We start from the raw sequence: 21,303 nt of genomic DNA, 5'->3' as shown, positions 1-21,303 counted from the left end.
ATAAAAATAAAGTGAACAGCATGAAATTCCAACAAACTGTATCCCCTTACAGTTTCTGTATATTTACAATTTCTGTATATATACAGAACCTGTATATTTAAACAATTACTGATATGCATACAATCTTAAAGTTTTTGTCTTTTATTTCAGCTTAGTCAAAGAACAATGATAGGAAAGTGCTTTGTCACTCTTAATGTGCAGTACATTGATACCTGTGTGTGTGTGTGTGTGTGTGTGTGTGTGTGTGTGTGTGTGTGTGTGCGCGCGCGCACGTGCCTCACTGTTTGTATTGTTAGCGTTATCGGTTCCTGAAAGTCCTTCCTTCTTTTTTGCTTCCCACCTGTTTGGTCTGACGTCTGCAATGGGATTAAGGTTACTGAATCATAGGAAGGTAATGAGACAGGTAGGGCACAATTACTCTGAGTGGAGAGGCAGAATAAATAATAGATTTACAAAAGGAGTAGGCTTTTAAGATGAATTTCTAGAGTGAGATGAAGCTGTTTGGCCATTTTTTAAACAATTCCACAGAATTTTTCTCCACACAAGATTTGGCACCTAAAGAAGAACGCTGCCATTTATTCATCTTTAATGGTAAGATAATGTTGTGACAGTATACACTTAATAATAGTATTAAAATACTAAATAAATACATTTTGTTGATGCAATGCTCTTGAATAACTAATTGACTATATATAAAGCAATTAAATATCAGGAATGTTTTAATGATACATTAAGTAATTGAAACATTTATTTATTTGTTTATTTATATTGCTATCATGCGCTTTTTTTGTTTTACTACCTGCCAATAAATATTCTATATCTCCTGGAAAAAAAAAGAACAAAGAACCATTGTTTAACAAAATGGTCTTTTTTGAAATAGAAACCTATTTCACATCTTTTTGTTCTGAGATGATCTTAGATTATATGTAAATTAAGTAATGCTTGTATAAATTACTATAAGGATTATAGATTAGAAATTAAGATTGAGAGTAAAATGATTCAGATGATGTCTCAGCGCTTCAGGAAAGTCTTTATTTAGAATTTTATTTTATATACACAAACACACAATTCTGAAAACTGTATTCTACGGGTTGAGTGCTACATAAATAGGCATTGTTTAATGATCTAAGATAAATGATATTTAATACATGAAAATCTATTAACAAAACTCATCAAGCCACTGGTTAATTTTAGGTTCCTTACCTGTTTTTACAGAAGCCAGCAAGATGCAGGAACCTGAATTATTAAGTTTGAAGACAATGTCCAAAGGAACACACGAGACAGTTGCTACTAAAGATAAGGATCAAGACTGGGATCCCACTCCAGAGTGTTCCATTTGCTTCACTTCATATGATAACGCCTTTAAGACACCCAAAGTTCTACAGTGCAATCACACATTCTGTCTGGAGTGTCTATCACGCTTCATCGCTGTTTCGCCAGAACAGAAAGGCACCCAGATCATCTGCCCCCTTTGCAGACAACCAACTACTGTCCCTGAAAATGGTCCACCAGCTCTGACCACAAGCCAAGAGGTTCTAGGGCAACTGCCCAGCCACCAACAGCAAGAGGAATATGTATGGATAGATGGAGAGAAGCTCTGCTGCTCAAATGCACAGACACCCAATGGTGTCTGCATCGACATTGGGGGTAGCAAGCAACAGGATGAGAACAGACAGGAGGAAGCAGAAAATAATAGGAACAGACTGCGGAATTGCCCTGGTGTGTTAAGAAGGTGGCAGCGACTGCTGATCTTCCTAATTGTCTTGGTCATTCTGATCATCATAGTCATCTGGCCCATCCAATGCATCTTCAGCCGGGATTTGAATTCAGGATGCTTTACAAAAAGGGATGAAAATTTGACTACATTTCCTACAGATTCAACCAGCGACCGAACGTGAATGTTTCCAGGAAAACTTTTTCAGGATAGCATTCTTCTGGTGAACCTGCAGTGAGTTTTGGACTTGAAATGAAAATCTACTCAGGACTATATAAAGACAGTGCCACAGTGATGCAGTGATTCCAATGAACTCCTCCACAATGATAGAGATTCCAACATCTTGGGCATTGTGTACTCTGCCATACAGCTTTAGCGGAACTTTTCCGGAGTTCTGTAATCTATATTTTCTTAAAAAACAAAAAATTGAAAATTAATATTGCTGCTAAAATCAAACGAGCCAAACATCAAACATTTGTATTATTATTGGTAGAAAGTGAGAGGTTTTGCTGCAACCTTGAATTAAATTTGATTTCTGGTGGTGTTATGAAAAAAAACTCAATGTTTATTTGATAATTAATAATAATTAATTGACAAATTAATTTTAGTTTGCTGTTGAAAAATATTATAGTCAGATTTTGTAAAATTTAATAATACAAAAATAATAATATAGGTACAGTGAGTTCATGTTGTTTTTTTTGTTGTTTTTTTGCATGGGATTAAAGGTCATATGAGCATAATTGTCCATTTCACTCTATTTTCTTAAATCAAAAAATGATTTAATTGCTGCCACCAATGGACAAGTGTATGTAAGAGTAGGATATGCATAATTACTCACTATTATGTTGGAATGCCTGCAGTCTACAGTTTACATTAATGTTTATATTTATCCAGAATGACTTACATCAGTTTTCTACTCACCATGGAAAACACCTTCATGCTAATAGGCCATGATGTACGAAAATTCACCCAAGAATTCTGAATCGAAGAATCTGTAACTGAGAAGGTATTGTACAGGAACTAGTGTGTTAACAATTAATAGATTAGTTTAGTTTATGGTACTAATTCTGCTTTTCAAATTGCAGGTTAAATCTTTTACTCAGTGACTCAGCTGTTTATTCAAGGAGGGGAAATTTAATGCATCTCCATGATGCAAATTCTACAAAAAAGTCTTGATTTTTATGTCTTCCTTGTGTTTTGAATCATGTCAAGTTTAGGCATGCTTTAAGCCATATGTTTGAATCATAGATGTATTTGCCAGATGTAAGAACAAATTCTTCTTGAGGGTAAATTATTGAAAGGTCATTTAAACAATACCTGCCCAAAGACATATTTAAACGATGTGTTAGGTTATATTACCTATTAAATCATGTCACTGCTTTAATCAGATTTGTGAATATAGTTACAGGTTGTGTTATTGATTTCAATGCCAGTTCCAATTTTTCAATGGATTTGTATCAACCAAATGAAACCCTAAATATATGATACTTGTAAAAATCATGCCACTTAGACTCTTTTCTTCTTTACAAATTTTTGTTGATTTATCCACTTGTAAATACAGTTAAGTGAAAGGATATTGATCTCCCAAAAAATCCTGGTAGACACTAAGATATGATAGATCAATAAAGAATCAGTTTTGTTTTACCAGACAAGTGCTATTTAGGGGTGCATAGCATAACCCTGGCTATAGCCGCACACATGCAAATCTTCATGTGACCAGAGACACTGCTCTATTTATAACAGAGTGAGACAGAGGCCCCCACATTCCCACATACAAGGGCAGTTCGAACGCTGTGGACAGCGACATGCCAACCTTGGGCAATATTAAAGTATTTGGGAAATATTACTTGCACGTGAAGGTAAGGCAAACCATTCGTACTAACATAATATCTGACAAACATAATGTTCCTTAAAAAAATAGATAGCCGAGTGGTATACAAATGTTATTTAATTTTGGTAGTTGAAAGTGATTGCACTGTAACTGCATGAAAGGCTTAACTTCAAAATAAATATTGACATAAATATCTGCCCTGTACAGAGAGCTAACAGACATTGGAGTTATTAACAACTAATTCAGTTGCTCACAAAGAATCATATCAAATGACGCAAACTAAATGAGATAACTATTACTCAATTAAATGTAAAATCATAGGCATCTACGCCCAAGTTGAGCAAGAGCAAAATGTTATCTGCATATGACTGTTTCACACACCCCACAAAGCCTGCCAAAGGCAGCTGGGTTAAGGTGGAACTGATTCATAATGTAAACACGGCACCTATTCATGTAGTTAAATGGGTTAATCATATATTTTTTACTCAAGCATATTACACATACATAAAACCTTTTTAAAAAAAACAAAATGCACAAATTAAACAAGTGCTTAATTTTAATATCCACTGCTTTTGCCTGTTTCCAATGTCAGAAGCATGTTGCTTGCTTAAATAATGGACTTTTCATGGAGAAACATCTCAAACTTGGATCGAATTCTCAATTAGAGTAATAAGAGAAGGGTTGCCTCCCAGTCATCTTTTATGCCTTTCATGAAAATGTGTTCTGAGGATTTGTTAGTGGTTTGCCTTTGGTCCGGCTTGTTTTTCTTGCTCGACAGCCCATGATGAACCTCTGCCAAGCTGTTGGGACATTTTCCATGAATACAGTTTGCTTTCGTGTCAACTTACAGTCCCAGAAGCAGTTCCAGATATGAACAAAACACTCACTGTATCACTGTATCAATAGATTTTGATCACATCTCATCTCTATTTCTGCAAAATCGACAGTGGGGACCAATGTATTTTATATTATGTTAAACATAAAAATTCAAATGTCCATTCTATAACAACAAATGTATCAAATAGGTTAAAGTCAGGCTCTTTATTGTGTTTGAGACTATATAAAATAAAATAAAAACTTGATCTCACACTATTTTAACTTTTACCATAATATGCCCAATTTAGTGTTAGTTTTTTTTTTTTAGTAAATTGTACTGTTACATATCAAATAAATGCTTTGAAATTATTATTTATACACTCACTACAAATATGCACAATTATTGAAAAAGACATTTCCCTGTTTTCAGATGCTGAATCATGCTGTGTAAACTCCCTTGTCATGGATGACTTAGAGCACAGTGTTGTAATAGCAGAGAGAGATTGGGAGAGTTTCTATGAGGAAAGTGAGGAATGCTCTATTCAACCAGCATGGCTTGCAAGCCTGGATGAGTCAGGCTTCAGTGACACTGATGATGAGAAAAATCCCAGTCAAGAGCCGGTTTTAGATCTCCAGGTCAAGTGTGGTAAACCAACAAAGGAGGCTGATGCTACACCACTGATACAGAGTGGAGCTGATGATTGTAAAGCTGAAAAGCCCTCAGAGGAACCTAAATTATTAAATTATAAAAAAGATGATAAGAGATGTGATCAAATTGAAAAGATCAGTCTGAATGATGTCTCAACCACATGTGCATGCTTTAACTCAGATAGCAGAGTGAGTGTAAATCATGCCATTGTTACTGATCAGCAATATACTGCTTTAAGTATAAAGGATTTGATAGCAAACAATGAAAGTTGCAGTAAAGATAATTCATGTATCCAAGATGTCGGGCATGTTGGCAGCTCAGAAGAAGAAACAGCCTTGAAGGTTTTTGAAAGTTCAGCAACTACACAAAAAGAGAAAGAACGATGGTTTGTCACAGTAAATGACAGTCCGAGAATGCCAAGAGTAAAGTCTGGTCAAAAAAAAGAACAAAAAAAAACAACCTCTAATAAGCTAGGCCAACAGAGCACAGCAACAGAAAGAAAGTGCTCTGTCTCAAGCAATAAAGAAGAAGAAATAATGAAAAATAGACAAGAATTACAAAATAAATGTATGCAACCACTCCAAACATATTCTCAAAATACTGACTTTAATCCATCTCCTAATTATTTTTGTGAAAACATTCATTTAGGCTTATGCAATTATCAAGAGGTAGTTTTATCTTCTGTGAAAGAACCTGAAAAGGAGGCCTTTAAAAAATGCTCAACTTCCACGATTTACTGCGCTTCAAAAGTATCATCATTTATTGCTGAAGAGGAAAACACAAGTTGTGCTTTTAGTTTTAACTGCAAAGACAATTCAGATGTTCTTACAGAAACTGCAGCAAATAATCTTCCAGCTTCTGTGAATTCTCCTTTCCCATTAATGCTCACAGATACACAATCTCAAAATGAAGATCTAGCAAATGACCAAAGCATAGCCAATGAATTCAAAAACATCACAAAGGCCACCACTCCAGATCACCAAATAACCAACAATTTAAGCCAAAAGGTTTGTGAAGACACTCAAGATGACAGTTCTAAATTTATTCTGAATACATGTTCAACAATGCTGCAAGAGAAAGAGTATCAAACAGAAAAGCAGGAAGAAATGAAAGTACCCTCCCAGGAGATACAGAATCATGGATCACAAAAGGAAAGTCTTGAAACAGCTGTAGGTCCAAATTGTCCAATATATGCTCTTTCACCCTTCTGGGATGACATGGAGAAATTGACAATAAATGACATTTTACATCTAAGATCAAATCATAACAGATCTCCTATGAGCGTGAGTGTAATTACTGAAGAGAGTGACGTTTATCTTGAAGACAAAGAATGGCTGATTTCTAAACATGACAGTCTACGAGAAAGTTCCCTGATGGATGACTCTGCAGACTCTGACTATTTTACACATGTGGATGAGTCTAAACCAGGCCTTTCAAGCTGTGAACTCTCTAATCTCTCTGATTTTGATGAGGAGTTTCTACAAAGTCCTGAGCCTCAACATGTCAAAGAACAGATGGAAATATTCAAGTCTACATACACCCTAGGCCATAAATTTGATTCAAATATTAAAAGTGAGTCTCTAGACACTATTAAACTGAGTCATCAGGATGGAATCCCACATTACATGTATCCAAATACAGAGGTACAAAGATTAATACTTGCATCTAATCAGGATGGAGATGTGAATCCCTTTGAACTGGAAGTTATGAGGAAAACACCTGTTTTAACATTTGCCCATTCAGCAGATAATCAATCCATGTTAAACTTTTCTGAGGTCAGTGAAGGGACTGGTACCTCAGACATTATCGCCAAAACTGCTATGCCATTTTCATTTGTGCAAAAAATGTCTGTATGTGAGATGTATGATGATTTCTTCTCAGATTTTGAGATTGGGAATTTTTTCTTTCCTTCAATCCAAGAACAGCTGGTTCCTATCTTCTCTGCCTCACGCTCATTGTTGGGAGATTTGGTATTCCCAGAGGTAGATCATCTCGAAACTGACCCAGATTTTAAAGACGATAATACGCCAATAAGGGACATGACCTGTTTTAGCAGCCAGCCAGAGTTATCTACCAGTCCCTCAGGGATGCCAAACCTGTGCTTTTCCATGAGCCAAAGAGGAAACTGGAGTAGTATTTTCTCTCTGAGAAGAACCAGATTTATAGGAAAGGAAAGCACCTGGCACCACAAAGTTAGCTCTTGGATTTTAACAAAAGAAGCTAAAAAGGCAACATCATATCTCTCAAGAGCTCAGCAAATAACACCATTATTGCAAATGGGAAACAAATCCCTCCTACAACTGGCCGAGCCACAGAAACATGCTATAATTATTTCAAGTAAGTAACAAGTAAACCATAATCCATTTCGTATCCAGTCTGCATATCTCAAATCCTGTTTAGGATGTTCAAACATCAAGATAAATATTTTAAGCCATCTTATTACGAGGTGGTTACATGCCTCAGGCCATTACCACAAATATCAGTTCATGCAGTAATGATGTCAGTTTCACCCAAGCAGCAAACTATTGCCTCAGATATGAAGAATTTCACAGATCATGTTGAAAGTTGCACTGAGTGACGATGTCATGTCAAGGCATTAAAGAGCCAACTGCATCTTTCCCATTTTGGCAGCTGAGAAGGAGAAACAGTAAAGAAAGTTATGCAGAGAGATCAGCAATTCCTAAAAAAAAAAAAGGGGAAACAGTTGGTGGTTTGTCACAGTACATCATAGTCATGTAATGCTGATTACTAAAACATAGAAAAAGGAGAAGAAATGAAATAGGCAACAAATGTACCTATAGATTTAGTACAGAACGAATTTATCCAATGATTTTAAACACTTTCTAACACTTTAGGTCCAATACAATATTGTAATCATTCTCTTTCAGACAATGAAGACTTTTCTATTAGGCAAGCAGATATGTGCCTGGTTTGTATTGCCTTTTCTTCCTGGGTATTGAAATCCTCTAATTCACAGTCTACAGACATGTGGAAAGCAGGTGTGTTAAAATTTCATAAACAACACTATATGGCCATGTGAATGTATATCAGTGCATTAAGACATGGAGGTATTTCAGTTCAATTAGTTTCATCATTTCCTTCTCAATTTCCAGCTCTCCTGGCAAGCGTAAGTGCAATCTCAGCCATCCAGTACTTGCGAAATATGGAAAAGGACACAGCTAAAGATGGTCTATGATGTATTTCCAAACTGTTATCAGTAGGGGCCAGTTTAAAAGGAAAAAAAGGGTTCATTTTGCACAAACTTACATGTACAATGTAAATACACAATGTATTTGTCAGCCACTAGGTTTTGTAATATTCTGTACTTTAGTTTATAAGACATCTGCCAATTTTGTACCAAATACAGGAAGTTTAATTTTCTACCATTCTCTAACATTGTAACATTGATTCATATAGAGAGATTATGTTGATAAGATAAGACCAGAAGAGCACTAGCAGGCTCATCAGAAATGTGCTGAGCAAACATACATTGTGTATATACTTGTGAGTAATAGATTATTAATAATAATGTGTATGAAACAATTTTCCTCGAGATCACATGATTTAATAGTCTGGACTTCGTACTACTGCAGGCTGAAATAGTTTTCTGTCAGTTGAGCTGCTGTTCTTCCTGCTTGGCCAGGAAACATATGAAAATGTCATTCTCCTGTTGTTTTTTCCAAACTTTTTGCATGAGATATTTTTTTTTTAAATGGTGACTATTGTTGCAGTCATATGGAGTAGCTGGATATGTTTTTTTGTTGTTTTTAAATGAACAATGTACAAATAAACAGCCAGAAGTATTTCAGACTTTAAAAAAAATAAAAATTCTGAAAAATTTCTGCCAACCTAATTATGGACATTTAGCATTTTATTCTGAAACCACATGCTTCAGCACCAATATAAGCAGATTACACAATATTGATGTGGATGCAGCATTAAAGTTCTTGAGGTGCGAAATCATGTTTTAAAAAAAAGCAATACATTCATTTTTTTTTTATTGTCAAATGTGTTAAAGAATATTAAAAGAAAACTCCACCCTGAATATGTTTACACATACGATGTGCTTAGTTGTTGTGGTGATAATTTGTTGGGTGTTGCTCTGTTTGTTATTCCCACAAGAAGTCACTAACAGAATATTTTTTAACAAACAAAAAAGGAGATTCTTTTCTCACTCGACATTTTCACTCACCAGTGACTCCATCATATTATTGAAAAATCCAAAACAGACTTAGCAGAGTCCTCACACATTTGAGCCAAAAGACCAAAATGCTGTGCATCTACTGTATATCACGCGGTTCTGAGTCACGGCAGAGAATCAGCCTAGTTGGCGATCTACAAGTTGACAAGCACAATGGTGCTGACGGGAGGATTAGCATAAAAGCTGATGTATTGAAACCTGATCTGGGTGAGCAGAATGAACAGATAAAGAGGTGACCGAAGGACCAACTAAAATCACTAAAAAGCAGCTGCATTGCTCACTGTAGGTATGAAGATAAAAAAGATCAAGTACAGTATGGTGCTACAATCAGCAGGGAGCCAAACTACATTGTGAGAAATGTAAGAAACGAACACAGACTGTAGATGTTGACAAAATGTTTAACATAAAAAAAATAATAAACTCAGAATTTCCTTGGGAATAGTGATGATCACGTGTAAATTAGAAGATTCTTAGATTTTGTTTTCCTTTACAAGGACAGTATCCATGTAATATTGTGTATTATTCGTACAAGGTTATATTTTTTAATCAAACCATTCATACATTCAGTACACAATTCATAAAAAATTACTTTCAGTATTCACTGGTTTATTGTAGAAAATGCGGTCCTTTTGACTGTGTAAAGAAAAACATTTTGACATGAGAATAATGTGATTAATAGTTCTAACTGATGTCCCTTTGGGCAAAAATAACGACACTCCACTAGTGGTCACAGCTAGCTTTATATTGTTACTTAGACATAATACTTTATCCAGAGATATATGACAATGGTGTCAATTAATTACTTAATTGTTATTAATACAGTTTCATTTGTATTGCAATAAACAGTCCAAAAACTATTCTCTCTCTACTGTTATATACTGATAAGAGTGTTTACTCCAGGATATACCTTAAAAAGAGAAGGTTAAAGAAAAGCTATGATACAGTATTTAAAGCATGCACTTACTGCACACAGGTTCTTTTGATTTTCTGAGTCCAAATCTAACATGAAAACACTCATTTACACATATATATTATTTGATACATATACTATGTACAGTATTATAGAGTAAGTTTCAATAAAGTTTTAAACTTTAAGCTGTATTGTGGATATTCGCAATACTGGACAGCACCCTGCAAATACTAAATACATCTAGTGCCTTAGCACAGCAACAATATTACAATAGATTTAAATTTTTAACAGTAAAAACTGCTAAGTAATAATCATGCAACAAAAAACAAGGTCAATGTGCTTGGGGAAGAAAAGAAAAAAAAAAAAAAAAAAGTGTTATTTAATACAATACCACAAAGTAGGGCAGAGTCATAAGTGCTGAAAGGAATAAACTGATTCTGCACAGGGCTCCTGCAGAGAAGAACAGCTACCATCCTGAATACAGAAATTACCCCAGAGTCCACAGTTGTCAAACATTTCAAGGTTGCTTGTCTCCCTCTTTCTTCAGACGGCTGTGAAATACACAAGTGCATATTTATTCATGTAAGTATTACAAACTTTACACCAAAACAAAACATATATGCCAACATAATATAGATTATATTACATATAAGAATATAGACTATATTGTCTATAGTTCTGTTGGAATATCTTAATTACAACATGTTTTTTTAAGAAAAATCTTTACAGATTATTTTGTACTGTAGTGTTAAATTTTCCAGTAGACTGTAACTAAATAAACAGAACTAACCATTTTTTTTCTAAAGTATTTGTTTAGTTTGCCCGCAACCAATTTTTTTTTTATCATTTCACATCTTTGAATGAGGGAGTAACATGGTCTTTGTCAGACCTTTGTCACAGTAACAAATAAAGCTGTACCTTTAAGTTTGACACAGAAAAGTTTTGAGAGCAGAGGGTTTTTTTCTTGCTAACATGACATGCCGTCTTTTTTTGTCGTTAATTTGGGTGGTTAGGAATTGACTGATTAGAACTCCTGAGTGGTTAGAATAACACTGCATCAGATTAGGCTGAATTACACCACCCAGTGTTCATTATTCTCCTATGAAAACACGCCTTGTATGCTTCCACTTCCACTCCGGTGTTCCAATCACACGACTTCACATTGGTTGTGTTGCAAGATGCTGCTTTGTTGTTTTCATGCACTATAACATATATACAATTCTACAAAGAATAAGAAATAGTATAGAACATAAAAAGGAGGCAAGCAATCAAGTAAATCAAATTCCCTTTCGCAACCACATAAAGCTTACATGTCTTCACTCACCTGTAATAGTCTTCTTGACTAGGGAGAGGAGCACCATGCAAGTGTGAGTGCCCATGAAGCCACTGCTGTTCCAGTGCCAGTCTTTGTAATTCTGCTGACTGAGCCTGCATGGCCTGCAGCTGATGTGCAGCTGACATGGGACCCAGTGGTCCTGGTAAATCTCGTGGAAATGCTCCTAGTAAATAAATAAATAAATAAATAAATAAATAAATAAATAAATAAATAAGAAATAGAAACAAAAAGAAATTATTATTATATAAATAAATATTATTAGTAATATGCTGTTTTTTTTCCCCCCAGAACTTTCAGTATGATATACTTCACTCCAGGACACTCACCAAAGAAAGGGTGCCGCAGCATTTCGTGTTCATGAGGCAACTCACTGAGCAGTGGGTTTGGAAGTGCACCAGGTGGATAAGGGAACCTTGCCAGAGGGGGACCTCCTGCCAATGGCTCCACTAGTGGGTGTGGCCCCGACCCTGAGAAAGGGAGAAATCACTGGTTTCTGAATCTGACATTTTGTCTACTAAACTTATATATATTTTTTTTTTTACAAACTTTTTTTAATTAGCTCAAAATATCATATTGTGCATGTGTGTGCCAGTTACTCAGAAAGAAAAAGGTTATTGCAATTCATTTGGCAGCAGAGGCCTCTAAAAATAACTAAGTTCTCCCGAAAAGCTATACCTCCACCTAATATCTATTCAGCATCAGTAAAAGTCAGAAGTTTGTAATTATATTATGAAACTCTATTTAGAGCAAAGCTTCTCACCCTGGTTGAGTGGGTCCTGCTGGTGCAAATGGAGATGGGAGTGGATGTGCGAATGCTGGTGGTGGTGAGGGGTTACATTGAGCATCTGAAGTCTGGTCACAGGGTCTACAGCAGTTGCTGCCATCCTCTCGGCATGGAGTCGTTCAGCAGTCAGCCGTTCAGCATAGGTTAACTCAGGCCGCACCATGTTACGCTCCATGGCTGGGTGGTATGGTCCAAATGGGTGTGGTAGAGCTAGGGCTCCGTGGCGGCCCAGATGATCCATGTGGTTGTGGGATGGATGCAGAGGTGTCTCCAGCTCAGGTGCTTTCACCTCAAAGCCCGGTTTCATTCTCTCACGGATCTCACGCTCTCTCAGCTCCCGGAGTGTGGGGTCAGCTGCGTATAGGCCCTGCATGTGATAGGCTAGCAAGTGGTCAGCAGGCCCCAAATGTGTGAAGAAGGCATGGCCACCACGATGGCTGCCAGGCGAGAGGACATGAGGCCGTGCATACTCGCTAAGTGTACGCAAAGCAGGTGTATCAGGCCCGAGGTATGGAGGGACGGCGGCCACAGCTGCTGCAGCTGGGGCCTCAAATGATGGCCGTCCTGTTGGCATGGGTCCAGCCAAAGGCAAATCACTCATTCGCCCATCGTGTGAAGAGCTGGAGGCTCGCTATTACAAAGCATAGAACATGTTGATGAAAATGTTGTTTTCCGAGTAGCACATATCAGTCTAAACAAAAACCTAAAAATGGGCACATTAAAGTAATAAAACAATCACCAACACTTACAGAAGCTTTATCCGAATCTCTTTCTCTCTCTCGCTCTCTTTCTCGCTCTCTCTCACGCTCCCTCTCCCTTTCTCGACTCTGACGAGCACTCTGCTCTGCCTCTCTTCTGAGTCTCTCAGCAGCCTCCTCCCTTTTCTTGGCTAGTTTAGAGTTTGCAAGAGGAGTAAAGTAGAGGTCTGTGCGAGCACATGAATTGTAGCCTCTGTTCAGACGTTTGATGAACCTGTTAATAATATAAAGCATTGATTTGTCAATTAAAAACTCACAACAAAACCTTACAGTTAATTAAAAAACTTCACAAATGCCTTTAAGTAACTCAATAGTGTAAACGTAATTGGCACTGGTGTTGGTTGTGTCTTTCATTTCAGCAAACCTTCCACAAGCAACAAAACATCATCAAGATTATATATTACATTTAAAAATACCTGGCTGACTGGCTTGCATGGCTGGGGATGTTAACCACAGTTGGTTCAGGTGAGGGAGTCCTACGTGGAGGAGGAGGGGGGCTTTCACAGATCTCTTCTTCATCTACAGGCTCTTGTTTAATTGTCACGTGGGCTGGCCCAGCAGGCACACTTGGTGCAGAGGAAGTGGATGGCTGTGGGCCCGAGACTGCAGCAGAAGATGAGGACAGAGTGAATGAGGCGGTGGATTCAGGCATAGGACGGTTCTGGGAAAGCAAAGGGTGAGGACAAGCTGAGGTTGGAGGGAGGCTGGTAACAAGACTTTTGCCTTGCTGGACCTGGGACTGAGTCAACACAGGTGGTTGAGGCTGTGGATGAGGCTGGGGCATAATGTGCAAGGGAGGAGGTTGCGAACAAGGGGGGTGCTGTGCAGGTAAAGAGGCCAGAGGCTTTAATGCTGGAGGTGGAGGAAGATTAGGATGAATCTGCAGGAATGGTGGAGGAGCAGGAATTGGAGGAACCGGCTTGTGAGAAGAAGGAATTGGGGTAGTTGGTGGGGGCTTGATTTGAGACGCAGATGTTGGTGGCATGGGAGAATGGAGGCTGTCTCGCTGAAGTTGAAGGGCCTTAGGGCCAAATCCATGAGGATGATGAGTGCTAAATGGATGACCATGAACTTGACTTGGATGGTGGTGATAATGAGGGGCAGATGGAGGGAAAGACTGGCCTTGCCCTGGACCTGGTCCCTGGAAAGAGGAGAGTCCAGAGGGAAGCTGGGATGTTGGAGGAGCCTCTGGAACCCTTTGGTTCCTCCTATGAGCAATGACAGATGGATCATCCTGGGGAATGTCCAAAGGAACGACAACCCGTGAATTAGTGCTGGCGGTGCTGGTGGTTGTAGTGATGGTAGAAATTCCAGATGAAGATACACTTGATTGTAACGACAGTGGTGGCAGAGCAGGTGGGGTCTGAGAGGGAGCAGGAGTAGCTACTGCTATAGTGGTAACAGGTTGTGATTGACTCTGTGGCCCAGCTGAAGGTGGAGGTGGAGGGACAGGGGAGTCTAAATCACTTTCATTGGCTGGCAAGGGGCTGGCGAGGCTCGGGGAAGAGCTGCGGTTGTCCTGGTCTATATCTTTAGTATCACTGCTGACATCCTCTGTAGCACTGCGGCTGTCTGAACTTTCACCTTCGCCCTCTCCTTCTGACTGGGAGTCTGGAACCTCCTAAATAAATAAGGAAGACCAATCAAATAATTTGTCTATGAAATTATAAAATCCTTATTTTTTTCCAAATGTAATACGATACATTTGTCAGATAAAAAATATATACATTACAACAGCTGGACTACATTGGCCCACACTTTATATTTCAGCTAAATGATATCCTTATAACATCTTACTTGATTCTTGGGTCTTTTCATAGTTTTTCTTTCTGGTTCATCATTATCCAGTGCAGCAGCATCTCTCTGTCTCTTAATTCCTTTGACTAAAGATGCTTCCACCTTTATCTTCTGGAATACAATAAAAAGTGAAAGGTTATAGTCTGTAAACAATTCTTAGATTATTTAAATAATCTAAACGGAACTTTCACATGTATCTAAATGACAAGCAACCTAAATGATGAAAGTAAAGTTTTACATTTTTACCTTGCCAGGCTTCCCAGCCATAGCTTTGGCATCTGCACTGGATGCCCTAGTTGCCATAGCAGAGGAACCAGTTCTTGAGGCATGGCCACTTGCTCGGACTTCGTCGTTGGAAGGAGACAGACCGGTATCAGGGCTTACTGTAAGCCGATTCCGCCCACTTCTCAGGGATGACATCTAGAAGCAGAGATCAAATTTTAGGCAGTTCAATCACCTTTTAACCAATAGTATTTTTTATACAGATGACAACCACTAATATTTATTATTAATTGTATATGGTATTACACTTGAGCTATAGAGCAGTGTTGAGCTTACTGATGCTCTGCTGCGCCGTGTCTTCATTCCCTGACGTGCACTGAGCCCTTCATCTTCATCTCGTACAGGTTTGAACAGGTAGGGTGGGTCAGCTGGCTTGGGCAAAGGTGGCAGCCGTCTATGTTTGCTAAAGTGGGCATGACAGGTGGCGCATAAGAGAACATCCTCACGACCTCCGTGATGCCAGTCTTTAGAACCTGGGAATAACGTTACAGCAAATTACAAAAAAAAAACCTCACCCAAAATATTGTACAAACAGTTGTTTGTACAAATATAACCACTTTGTAGTATTCTAAATTGATAAAACTGTGATGCAGCCAGCTTAAGTGGCAGATGTATTCATCATTCTGGTCCAGGATTTTTATGCTTTATGTGGTCATTTATAATTATACAGAACCACATTTATATAGTTAGTTAGGAAGTAACATAAAATGGCATGCATGTTAATACATGCTGTTAAAAGGTGCTAAATTTGGTGATATGTAACATGCAGATATGCTAACTATTAAAAAGAAAATTGAATGAGGCATATAAAAAAAACTGTAAAGCACTAGCTAGTGCTGATAAATGTGATGTACATACTGGTGGTAAGACAGTGACTGCAAGCTTGTGCTTTATCCCCCTGCTCACTGTCCTCACTGTCCATATCGTCCTCACTGGCTGAACTGAGCTCCACTGCAGAGTGTGCAAGATAGAGAGCAGGCATTATGTAAGCTGACATTTACAGTATTTCTAACTTTCACTAGACATGGCACACCATAATGCCACTTCTGCGCAGTACAATACTCACTAGATGATGTGCGAGAGTTGGTGTTGGCGGCTGCTACAGCGTTGCGTGTTTTGACCTTGCGAGATGCAGGCTGCTTGCGGTGCTGACGCTGAGGTCGTGCCCCCACAGCTTCAGGAGTTTTTTTCCAGTAGTAGTAAAAGGTAATTAACTCACCCTTAAGAGGAAGGTGTACAGCAAAATTCAAAATTCAATTCCTTTTGATTGGTATAGGGCTTTTAAACAATGAACATTACAGAGATAAAGCATTAATAAAAGAATGTACAAGTTTGTTATCAAAGAAAACTGATTAATTAATAGCATAGCATAGGTACAAAGAAGAATTCTTCCTACCGTTTTCTTACTGGGTAGCAAGTCTTTGCGGATTCTGAAAAAATTTTTGCCGTACTGCCTGAGACCTCTGATGAATCTTTTCTAAAATTAATAACAAAGTAGATGTAAATCCTTAACAGGTGCATACTATAAATCTACGACTTTGTTAACAACTATTTGAAGCTATGAACTCAAATCGTGGTAGTGATTCATTTATTGATATAAAAGGACCTATTTAATGATACTATTTATTGTGACAGAATAATATAATAGTGTTTTACATTACATGGGAACACATGAACAACTGGCATTATTTTACTTGTTTGTATGTTATTTAAGTGTCTGATGATTCAGTTAAATCTCAAGTAGCCATTATAAAAACTGAACAAGAACTACACACTAATAAATAAAAACTTACAATAGATTTGAGTTGACAATTGTAAGATAAAATGCTGCAATATAATAAGCCGGGCTGTGCAGATAAATAAGCTGTGTAGATGAAACTTTATAAATGGATATTGTTAAAGCGTCATTTCTCACCACTTCATCATCTGACCAGCATTTCTCTATGAGTTTCGGGACAGGTTTCTTGACCAGGCACTGAAGAGCTTTGGCTGCATCATACTGGCTTTCATGAAGCTGAAGGAGTTGAATAAGACAAACACCATTTTTATACAACAATTCATTTCCAAACAAAAAAACACTTTAAAATGTTGAAAAAAATTTTGTATATCTGTATTTACTACATAATCATTATTTTAATTGATTGTTTAAGCTCCAATGTAAAATAATACATCAGTCTATTATAAAATCAGTTTTGAGTGATCTAAATCCACAAAGTTACGAATTAATAGAATAGAATAGCCTTAATTTGTCACATATACATTACAGCGACATCTTTTCTGCGCATACCCCAGCTTGTTTGGAATCTGGGGTCAGATCACAGAGTCAGCCATGATACAGCACCCCTGGAGCAAAGATGGTTAAGGGCCTTGCTCAAGGGCCAAAGAGTGGCATTAGGCAAAACTTGGGCTTGAATTATCGTTGTACATTAAACATTCATGTGTAATTGGTGTAATTTTGTCCTGGTGGGCCAGTATTGCTTTAGTGTGATTTTACTGATGTGCAGTACAGCATTACTTAAAACATTAACTAACCTCTCGCTGACTTTTAATAGTGAAATGGGATGGATTCCGTTTCAATATTGTGGTAGAACACATACATAACATAGAAATCAAAAATCAAAGGTGTATTTCAAGTTTTGTACTCAATACTGGGTGAAATCTAATTGTCAGTTGTTAGCCTAGTAAAGGTGATTCCCCTCCTTCCGAACCATGAAACATCTGTGCTCAATTCATAACACAACACTAATCTAAACTACATAAGGGCTAACGCTCACGTTTGTATAACAGGTAAAATAATTTCTAGCAACTAACCGTGTTTAATGCATTCAATGTGGTGTCATCACGGGACGCTGCAAGACAGCCATCCTCTGTTGACCCTCCATCACACATCCCTGCAAATGCTGCCATGCTCCTGATTATAAATTAACAGATGCTTAGGGATAAATTTAACAACATTCATGCCTTTAATCATTTGCCTGTAAGTGATGAGGTATATCATGGTGTTAGCGCCCACTCACCTGGCAGCACGCAAATACATGAGGAGGTCACAGTCATTGACTCCTGGTGTCCAGACTAGCTCCTCTTTCTCTGTCACTGAGTCTATTCCAGGAGTAGGAACTGGCTGCAGCTCAGGGAGTTTGGCCTGCATATGTGTAAGCAAGCACATTATACACATGCATGCATATAAGAAATACAAATATTATAGATATAAACATACATGTGTATAAAATTAATTAAGACCAGTGCACAGTTAAAATGATTGGTGACTAATAATTTGTCTGGGTGATTTTCAACTACTAATCCAATAAGATATACTGGGTGCAGTAATAAGCATCTTTACACACCTGATGACTTGGGCCCACTCTAATCTCCCCTTGTGTGCTGTTTAACTGCCTAAAATACAAAAATCCTGTTAATAAAAATGCCAGCTAACCCCAATAATTTAACAGCAAAATTAACAAAATCTTCGAAAGAATTTCTTAATGTAAAAACAAACAGAGAAAAACATACACACAATTTAAAAACCACTTGCAATGTAAATAATAAAGGATTACAAACAAAATCTTTGGATTACAGGGTTGAAAAGTAAAAATCTGTCATTTAAGGCTGTAAAGTAAACAAAAGCAGAATACAACCAAGCAGTTCAAGGATTTTGCTCAAGAACTCAACCATGGCATTTATTTTGGTATTGGGATTTGAACCTGCCCATTCTTATCAGTAGCTCAAAGCCTTAACCACAACTAGCACATATAGCTTAAAGTGATTCAATCTCTTTCAACACTGAATATAACTGCACTCAAATATTGTACTGAATAAATACATATAAGCCATTTCAGCTACGTGCACTGGCTAAGTGGTTAAGGTTGTGTGTTCAAATCCCAACACCACCAAAATGCTCGGAGGGTTGTTTCTGTTTGCAAGATCCTTAACATTCAACATTGACTGGAAAGTATTTTTATACTTTCTATAACTATATTATTCAACTATATAATATTTACTATATGTATCTATATACTTACTATAATGTAAGACATTACAGTTTTTCATTGTTCCTCTACACTACGTTATGGGCAGCACCATTACCAGTTATTTTTGTAACGTTTACAATTTTATTTTTATTTATTACAGTGTAAACCTGTATAGAATATATGCTGAACTTGCAATATGCAGCAATTGTGTATATTGTGTATATATATATATATATATATATATATATATATATATATATATATATATATATATATATATATATAATTAATGCTACTTGGTGTGAGCTATAGGATGTTGTCATAACAAATGAAAAGGTTGTGTGTTCCCAGCACCACCAAAAAGCCCTGATGGGTGTTTTCTTGTGCAAAATCCTAAACATTCAGAATAAATCCCAAGTGAACAAAATGTACTGGATTATGTTGTTTTATACTATTTAAAACTATTTTATATGTTCTAATGTAATGTAAGACATTAGTTTTTCACTGTTCTTCTACACTACGTTATAGGCAGCACAGTTGCTAGTTATTTTTGTAAACTGTAATTTTTTATAGTGTACACCTGCACACAATATATGCTGAACTTGCAGTATACAACGGTATATATCTTTTTTAATCCTGCTGTGAGCTACTGTATATGATGTTCTCTCTCTCTCTCTCACACACACACACCACACACACACACACACACACACACACACACACACACACACACACACACACACACACACACACACACACACACACACACACACACCAGTAAGTGCAGTTGAACACACTGGAAAAGTTCGAGCTGCGCCATGACGGGCGCTCCCTCAGCCTTTAAATCAGCTCGTGCTAAGTGTTAATCACAGCGACTCATTAGCCTATAAGCAGCCTGGACGCTGACTCTAAGTCCCGCCCAATCATGTGTCTCAGCCAATCAAAGCCCGGTGGCACCGTTCCCTCCAAAGGTTATATAAACAGGAGCTTAAACACGTAGCGTCGCTGCAAATCGCTAATTTCACACACGGCCGAATTGTTGTAATATATAAAAGCGTCATATTTATACAGAAATCAATTAGTGCAATGAAGCGCGGACGCGTTCTGCAATTTGATTTACCAACACGGCACCAAAACAGCTAATACATTTCCTTCCGCCGAGTATCATTTCCATACTGATTAGACGAATGAAACTTCACTTGTAATCCGCGATGTTGTGCATAAACTCCAATGATCAATAAGCGTGTAAAAAAAAACGCGTCTCGCGTCGTGTTATCGCTATTACCTGGCCTTAGCGTCAGTGTGTAGCCGAGCGAGGAAAGCTGTCAAGTTCACACTCGTCTATATTTGCAGCAGAATGCCAAAGTACTCAGCAGGCATCCGACAAACACGGGAATAAATGTGTATAAATAATAACTGATATGAGCAAAACTAAGAATCCCAACAAACCTTCTTGGACTGAACAAATCATCCATGGCTGGAGCTCTTCCTGTTGTGTGTGTGTGATTTTTTTTTTTTAGTTTGTTTCCGTTCTGCGGCGGCGGCCCAAAAACTCTGCTGCTCGCCTTATTTCATCCTCGCTGCTCAAAATGGAGGCTGGGCTGACTGAGGATTTTCTCCCCGAGAGCTCAGGCGATGACCTCAGCGTTCACGCGCCAGCCTACCGAGCTGCCGCTCAGGCACGCGCTTAACTGAGCATGTGCCGTCTCTCTTTCTCTCTCTCTCTAACGCGATCAGCTCCGTGTCCACCGAGACATCACGCCACGAACACAAGATCCGATACTATCGCACGCAGTCCGACGCCGACGTGAACGTGAAAAGTGCGATATCGAACGCGCTGGGGGACGCAGTCCGCGCGTGCGGCACTAATCACTTCCATCAACGCTTCAAAATGGATGTCCGTTCAGTGCGAAACAGTATCGACTCCTGCTTCTTCTTCTTCTCCCTCCCCTAGAGGATCATCTTCACACCCGTTTGACTTCCATTATGTAACGGATGTAATCGGGGTTTTTTTTTTCTCAGATTGTTGCACGGAAGCCATTCTTGCTAAATGTCACTTAACACATCCTCCCAAAGCCATTTCAAAGTTTGCATAATTGGATCTGGACAGTGTGTAGAAATATTTTATATCCAACAAACGTTTTAATGCATTGATGTAAATTGATGTTTGCAAACAAAAAAAGTTTTTTTTATTTTTTATTTAACACATTTCCCCATGCACGATTCATACAAATGTTTTATTCTAGATCTTAAGATA

General features: G+C 37.9%; 3 protein-coding genes across 4 annotated transcripts; 2 read left to right on the top strand and 1 right to left on the bottom strand.

The window, feature by feature from the left end:
• Positions 1–348: 348 nt before the first annotated feature.
• Positions 349–2,029, top strand: LOC310741947 (RING finger protein 223). Its single transcript, XM_083570366.1, has 2 exons — positions 349–591; positions 1,216–2,029. The coding sequence occupies exons 1-2, from the start codon at positions 492–494 to the stop codon at positions 1,896–1,898; spliced, it is 783 nt and encodes a 260-aa protein (XP_083426492.1). The 5' UTR covers positions 349–491; the 3' UTR covers positions 1,899–2,029.
• Positions 2,030–3,480: 1,451 nt separating this feature from the next.
• On the top strand, positions 3,481–9,070 carry perm1b (PPARGC1 and ESRR induced regulator, muscle 1b). Its single transcript, XM_083570357.1, has 4 exons — positions 3,481–3,573; positions 4,792–7,347; positions 7,899–8,009; positions 8,124–9,070. The coding sequence occupies exons 2-4, from the start codon at positions 4,824–4,826 to the stop codon at positions 8,204–8,206; spliced, it is 2,718 nt and encodes a 905-aa protein (XP_083426483.1). The 5' UTR covers positions 3,481–3,573; positions 4,792–4,823; the 3' UTR covers positions 8,207–9,070.
• Positions 9,071–9,796: 726 nt separating this feature from the next.
• rereb (arginine-glutamic acid dipeptide (RE) repeats b) lies at positions 9,797–21,041 on the bottom strand. Of its 2 annotated transcripts, XM_083570335.1 has the most exons (17): positions 20,496–21,041; positions 18,423–18,471; positions 18,096–18,220; positions 17,890–17,989; positions 16,994–17,092; positions 16,475–16,555; positions 16,145–16,298; positions 15,937–16,029; positions 15,355–15,551; positions 15,043–15,216; positions 14,797–14,907; positions 13,416–14,620; positions 12,991–13,213; positions 12,218–12,872; positions 11,784–11,924; positions 11,446–11,620; positions 9,797–10,672 (listed from the first exon to the last, which is right to left on the bottom strand). In XM_083570335.1, exons 1-17 carry the CDS (start codon positions 20,519–20,521, stop codon positions 10,639–10,641), a joined length of 3,642 nt encoding a protein of 1,213 aa, XP_083426461.1. In that variant the 5' UTR covers positions 20,522–21,041; the 3' UTR covers positions 9,797–10,638. The 2 variants fall into 2 exon arrangements, with proteins under 2 accessions (XP_083426461.1, XP_083426462.1); XM_083570336.1 differs by lacking the exon at positions 18,423–18,471 and having other exon boundaries at positions 20,496–21,036.
• Positions 21,042–21,303: the final 262 nt, after the last annotated feature.

The sequence above is a fragment of the Silurus aristotelis genome (genome assembly GCF_946808225.1).
Source record: "Silurus aristotelis genome assembly, chromosome: 2".
NCBI lineage: Eukaryota > Metazoa > Chordata > Actinopteri > Siluriformes > Siluridae > Silurus > Silurus aristotelis.
The sequence above is the reverse complement of the archived record's forward strand: the minus strand, read 5'-3'. Positions and strand labels throughout refer to the sequence as shown.